The 6,700-nt window shown below is 39.1% G+C and overlaps 1 protein-coding gene across 1 annotated transcript; it reads right to left on the bottom strand.

Annotated features, from left to right (window-relative positions):
• Positions 1-4,362: 4,362 nt before the first annotated feature.
• Positions 4,363-5,807, bottom strand: LOC113711999 (uncharacterized). Its single transcript, XM_027235268.2, has one exon. The coding sequence runs from the start codon at positions 5,574-5,576 to the stop codon at positions 4,734-4,736; it is 843 nt and encodes a 280-aa protein (XP_027091069.1). The 5' UTR covers positions 5,577-5,807; the 3' UTR covers positions 4,363-4,733.
• Between the last annotated feature and the right edge of the window lie 893 nt (positions 5,808-6,700).

Genomic DNA, 6,700 nt, shown 5'->3' with positions numbered 1-6,700 from the left:
TGTTGAGCGTGTCTTTGTTAGCCAAAGTTGGTTCCTCTTGGGAGTAGCGTTTCATGCTTTGGTTGTTTCGAAGCACTAAAGCTAGAGCACATTCAAGGGGATGGCTATCATTGGTAAGATTTTCAAGGGAGCAGATGCCAAAGCAATCCTTCCCATCTTGTCTGCATCTCTGGCCGCGCACCGCCCGTTGAATGAAGTTTCGTTCAAGTTGGTGGGAAATCAAAATTGTGACCACCAACAGCAACACAAACACAAACACAAACACTAGGCTTGCATCATGATTATTTCCCACTCTCGGTGCCACCGATTCAAATTCCAAAGGAATTGATCCGTTGGGCGTCACAACTCGCATCTTGTTCAATCACGCATTTTGTGAATTTGCAGTGTTGACCGATCTGGGCTCCTGCTAAGACCTACAGCGGCTACAGTAAGCGGATCAAACCAAAAACCATACGGATCACCATATGCTTTTGTCCGGATCTAGAGAATTTTAGGGGTGTAAACCAAGTTGAACGCTAACGTATTCTTCTTCGTCTTTTTTTTTTTTCCTTCTACTCAGGAAGATCCTGGCTTCGGTATGCCAGACCCGACTAATTTTTTTGAGACCCGAGAGGAGAGGCCCCATCCCCTCGAACCAGAAATCACTGGGACTCGATCCCTGGTAGGGGAAAATGGACAACAGGATCTTAGGAGGCTTTCCGTGACCAACCAAGCTGTCCAGGAGGGACTGAACGCTCTTGTATTCAATACCTGTTTGATTGTTTTCACATTTTGAAGTTATGTTCGAATTTGAATAGTTTACTTCTCGAATCAAATTCAAACAAACTCTTATCGAGCTCAAGTTGAATTTGAGTAGTTTGAATACTTTAGGTGTAAAATTTCACTTTTATAATAATCGAGTTGAGTTTGAGTCGAACTTGAAAGTTTTAAACACAAAATGCTATTTAACCTTAATTTGATTAGTTAGTTAATCAAATTCGAACAAACTCTTATTAAATTGAATTCAATTCGAGTATTGAGTAGTGAGGCCTGTTAGAGACCCATATCCAATCAAATCTTGTTAGAGAGATGAAGATCTAGAAAATAAAAAAAAAAATTTTTTGGTCATGATCCCAAAACATATTCCCAGCAAAGAAAAGAGATACTGTAGAATTGAATCTTAAAATCATGCCACATAATGCAATATGTACCCGATCGGTATTGATCCGGGCACTCCAACAACTTGAAGAGCAGAGTAATCTTATAAGTAGGACTTCCAGTTGGGCTAAACCTCTGAGCCTAAGCCTAAGGCTTTAATGTCAACTCTCTCGAGCTCAAGTCACACTAAGCTCGGACCATGCTATATTAGTGTTTTTTTTTAATTTATTTACAAGAATTTATAGTAGTAAATCGTACACAATTAAGTGAAAAAACAGTAACCAACAAAACTAAACTTCATCTATTGAATTGAGAATGAATTTCCCTTATAAGCTGGCTCCCATGGAAAAGTTGTCAAAAGAACCACAGAAACCACATCTTGTTAGTTATTTTCACACTAAATTTTTTCCCTTTTCTCTTTGTACAGTAGTTGCGTGACAGAAGTTGTGATTTCATAGACACAATGTAAATGTCTGATATTTAAAAAAAAAATGGAGAGAATATACATTCTTCAAAGGTAGATATATATAAACGTTAGGATAATGCTAGTATTAGGCTAAAAGATTGATTTATATTACAGCATTATCAATGGTTTATTTATTCATTTTTTTTAGCATAAAAAGGGTGGGATAGCAAGAGACGGGGAAAGGTGATTTCATTGAAGGTCTTTAATCCTTAAAATCTCAACTTTTGCTACTTTATTAAGAAAATATGATGGCGACAGTCCGTACTTGCCATAGTAGTGTTATGAACAAATAATCACCACTAGTTTAAGCCTTGCTTGGATTGCTTGTTTTCATCGGAAAATATTGTCATTTTTCGTGATCACATTTTCCTATCATCTTTTTCTCTCACATATATCAAATCGCTACAGTAATTTTTTCATGAAAAATGACGGAAAATGCAATCCAAACACAATCTTAATTTTTATTAACTAGGAAACCGGGGAATCGTCTCCTAAATATTTCATTTTTTTCCTATCAATGTTCTTTTTCAGAACTTCTAAAATTTATTGAACACCCTTAAAAAAATTGACACATAAATAAATAAACGAATCAAGAAAACAACTTAGGTAATTCAAGGGGCAAAAAAGGCAAGCCATTCACAGAAGCTTGGCTTCATTCCTACTCGTGATCGATCCGCCTTCAGAGCGCACTTGAAAATCCGTCTGTTGTTTATTTTTAAACTCACTACTGCTAAAGTGAAATGATTGACATGAGATTTCTTGGATGCCAATTTATCATGGTTTGGTGGGTGGAGAATTTATTAATCTGGGTTGAAACTTGGGATCTGTAGTTTGAATGAAAGGAGTTCAAAATCAGGAAGATTAAATTGATTTTGGGTTATATTGGTGGTTGCTGGATGTTTTGAGATATTTTTATAGTTTGTTTGGATTGAAAGTTATTTGGGATATTTTTACTGTGGTCCTTTTCGTGACGTGATGTATGTGAGATAAAAAGGTAATTGGAAAAATAAAAAAATGTATTAAAAATTATAATGATGATGTAAGCAAATAAAATTGAGAAAATAATGCTCAATCCAAACAAACCCGCGACGGAATTGTAGATGAGTGTGGCTGTCGGCTAGGCCGCAACGGAATTGTTGTAGTTGCAGCGAGCAAATGTTGGTGGATGAAACAGCTTTTGGTTTTTCTGATCCTTTGCATTTATTACGTTCAAAAAAAAAAGGACTATTCAAGTACCATATTTTTAGAATTTTCCTTTCCTTTTGCCCCACCCAGATTTAACATATTTGAAGTCCATTTTCGTCCACAAAATAGTATATTCTGTTTGAATTAGTTATTTTTTGAGGTATTTTTGAAAAATTTTACTGTAACACAGTATATATGAAAAATTTTTACTATAATTTTTTTTAAATATTTGATATATTGTATGAATAAGATGTTTTTTGAGTTATTATGTATTATTGTAGTATTGTATTTGAAAAACTTATTTTTGAGAAAATGACCAATCCAAACGGAGGTATGTTGGCTGAACAATACATTGGTGGTATGAATCACCTCGAAAGACATTAATATAAATTCTTTGAAGTCCAAAATATTTGCAATAGGAAAATAAGCCACCTGTCCAACGACTTGGTACTAAATCACTTGATGACGGTCGAAAGTTGAACTCACAAGAGGCTCTTCAAGATCCAAATTTCCGAGACTGGCTAACCAAGCATACAAATTAAGATCCATATTAAAAACGAACAGCAAGAAATCGACATTTTACAATCACCATTTTATCTCAGATATATCAAATTATTACAACAGTAATTTTTTTTAAAAAAAAACTATCCACAAAAAATGCAATCCAAACAAGGATGACTGTACTAATCACCGCTGCTCCGGTGGGGTAAAGCGATGTATTGCCTCTCTCAAGGCTCCGAACTAACGAGTCAGTTGGAAGCCCCTTCGCTTGGCTTTGCTGGGGAGTTTCGGGCCAGGCACAGAGCGCAGAGAATAAAATGGAAAGTCCGAAAAGGACAAACTTGCAGAATCACCGTATCAGAAACCATAGACTATTAAAACACTCCTTTCCCATGTTCCACCAAAATGGGCCCCAAGGTCGGTGGTCTGTCGTCCATGATCCCTTTCACTTAATGGAAGAGGAAGAAAACACGTAGACACATACTACATCAACCTCGACTTCTCCATTTAACTTACAGACTCTTTTTATCCCCCGCTGAGGCTTTCAGGCTTCGGAACCAATTCAGCCATGTATATATGTATAGTCACCCGGACAATACTAGGCTCACTATTCCACATTGCTGCAAACCTATCAGCCTTTTTCATGATCGAGTTCAGTCGTAGTAGACAGTTATTAACAGTATGGCAGCAGATGGCAAGCCTTTACCTATTCCCTCCTCGTTACATGATTTCAGTTTCAAAATGCACACCAGTGAAAGACAAAAGAGGATGCACCTGATTGAATTAATGAACATCTAATACTACTAGCTACCATCATCACACCCGACCCAACCGAAAAGGAGCCTAACTCACACCCATCGCCTGCGGAGGCTGTCAAAGATTCGACCCTATCTAATCTAAGCTAGTCCGGAAGAACAAGTGCAAATGAACAGATACTAAAAAAATGCAACTACAAAAAGTAAAACAACTCAAAATCAGAGAACGAGAAGGCTGGCCCGGAAAATCTTCTACTACTACTACTACTTTGTTTTGTTTCCTTACATGTCGTCCAAAGAATGCAACCCCAATACGTATACAAGAAACCCTTTTGTTAATATATCAAACAAAGCAAAGCCCAAGACAGAAATGTGTGGCTTGCCGAATGCCAAAATGCTGATCATCATCAAATCCATATAGGCAGATCATATACTAATAGTACATATTTAACTACCGGAGTACTAAGTAATCAGTACGTGTATTCCTAGACTACATAAGCTACCGCAAAGGCGCAAACGAAAAGGCCATACCTAAGACACTGAGAGAGAGAGAGGAGAAGAACCGACAAGCCAAGTAACAAAAAGTAAGTCCACTCGATCCTCAAGGCCCAAAAAAAAACAAAATACAACAAAAAGCCTATCTTTTGTCCATTCTCTCGAAAGACTAAAAAAAGTAAGTGGTTTTCTTTTCACTTGAGACCCTTGCCTGGCATTGATATTGCCAGGTCCGGCCAACCAAAGCAATCACCCTCGGCTAAACCGCCTTCAACCCCACTGCCCATCTGCCACGTGTTGTTACACCCTGACGAAGAAGAACCCCCTGCGCCCGAACCATCACTCATCCCATCCCCTCCTCCCACTCCAACTCCAGCTCCGCCCACGCCGCCGCCATTCCCTTGACCCGCTACGACTGACTCCATGGGCCAGTCCATCCCCCCAAGCCCGAATCCCAAACCATGCAGGCCCGGCCCGAGCCCGAGCCCGTATCCGCCTCCGAATGGGAACATGTTGCCCGGCGTGGTGGTCAGCAAAGTACTGAAGCTGGAAGCTTCTGGGACGGCCTCATTCAGGTTCACCTCGCAGCCCATTAAGTGACCCGCCGTGGGGCCTGACCCGGAACCCATTTGGGGAAGCATGGCTACCGGGTTCGCATGCAGGGGCGGCTCATGATGGTGGGCCTGGGCCATACTATCAGAAGAAGACGACGCAGTGGGAGTGGTGGCGGTTGGGCTGTTAGTGCCGGATGCGGTGCGGGGACGTTTGTTGGAAGAGGAGCTAGAGGAGGAGGATGAGGAAGAAGACTTGCGGGAGCCACCGCCGACGGGGACGTTGCGGAGGGTTCCGCCGCGAGTCCAGTAACGGCGGCAAGATTTGCAGAAGTGGCGGGGCTGAGAGAGGTTGTAGTTGTTGTAGTAACAGAACTTGGTGTTGGTGGAGTCGCAGCGGGGGCATGGGAGGTGCTCAGGCTCCGATGGCCTCGTTGCCATGGTTGACAGCCTCGCCGGCCGTGGGTCACCGGTTTCCGAGGACATTTTGAGTTGGCCTTGTCTGGTAGTATGGGTGGAATATTGGTACTTGGATTTAGCAGGTGCTGAGGAGACTTCGGAGGGTGGGGATATTAGGAAAGAGACAAAAAATATTTGTTGGGAGGGTGGGGGGTAAAAGAAAGGGTAGAGGCTGGAGAGTGAGAACTGAAAAAGGGGTTTGTTCTGGAAGAGAGGAATCAATTTTATATTCAGTGAGAGCCTGACACAGAATAGAGTAAAAAAGTAGTAGTAGTAAGCACCAAGCAGGCAGGCTAATTGTTTCTCTCTCTCTTTATATATATATATACTCCCTCCGTCCCACTTTGATAGTCTTATTTTCCTTTTTCGTCCGTCCCAAATTGTAGTCCACTTCCCCATTAAGGAATGTAATAATCTTTCAAATTATCTAAAATACCCTTATTAAATATCTTGTTATTAATACATTGTTATTAAATACTAACTCACTACATTGAATACATTGAGTTTTTCCAATGCACTCTTCGTGATTAGCATAAGGGTATTTTAGGAAATTATTAATCTAAATTTATGTTTCCAACCAAATTAATTACACTTTCTTAATCTGTGTGAAAAAAAAACCAAGACTAATAAAACGGGACGGAGGGAGTATTTGTTTAATTCTTTTCTATTTTTTTAATAGCACGAGATACCTTTAAAGAATAAACATCGCCAAGTTGCTTTCGTATTAATAGTTGTTTGCAAAAATTTTTTTTATTATATCATTAATACGTTTTTCAAAATTTTAAAATCATTTTTTATTTTATATATATCACATTATAAAAAGTACTATTATTTACTTGTTACTATCATAGCAAGTATTATTGAGTATTATGTCTTCACTTAGTCTAGTTTTGTTCAATTCAAATCGGATCGTGTAATTCTTATTATATTGGGTGTAAACTCGGACATTTTTAATTTTAGCACTGTAATTACCAATTTAACTGCATGAGTTGATAAATTCAAACTTATGTTACTAGAAATTGTAAAAGTTACACGAATCAATTTGAATTGGATAAAAATCAATCGGTGAGGTCGTAATCCGCAAATCACCTTTTCCCCCTACCTATACACATGTGAGCACTGATTTTGCATAAACTACATGAAATTTAATA

This window comes from Coffea arabica, chromosome 10e (genome assembly GCF_036785885.1).
Source record: "Coffea arabica cultivar ET-39 chromosome 10e, Coffea Arabica ET-39 HiFi, whole genome shotgun sequence".
Taxonomy (NCBI): domain Eukaryota; kingdom Viridiplantae; phylum Streptophyta; class Magnoliopsida; order Gentianales; family Rubiaceae; genus Coffea; species Coffea arabica.
The sequence above is the reverse complement of the archived record's forward strand: the minus strand, read 5'-3'. Positions and strand labels throughout refer to the sequence as shown.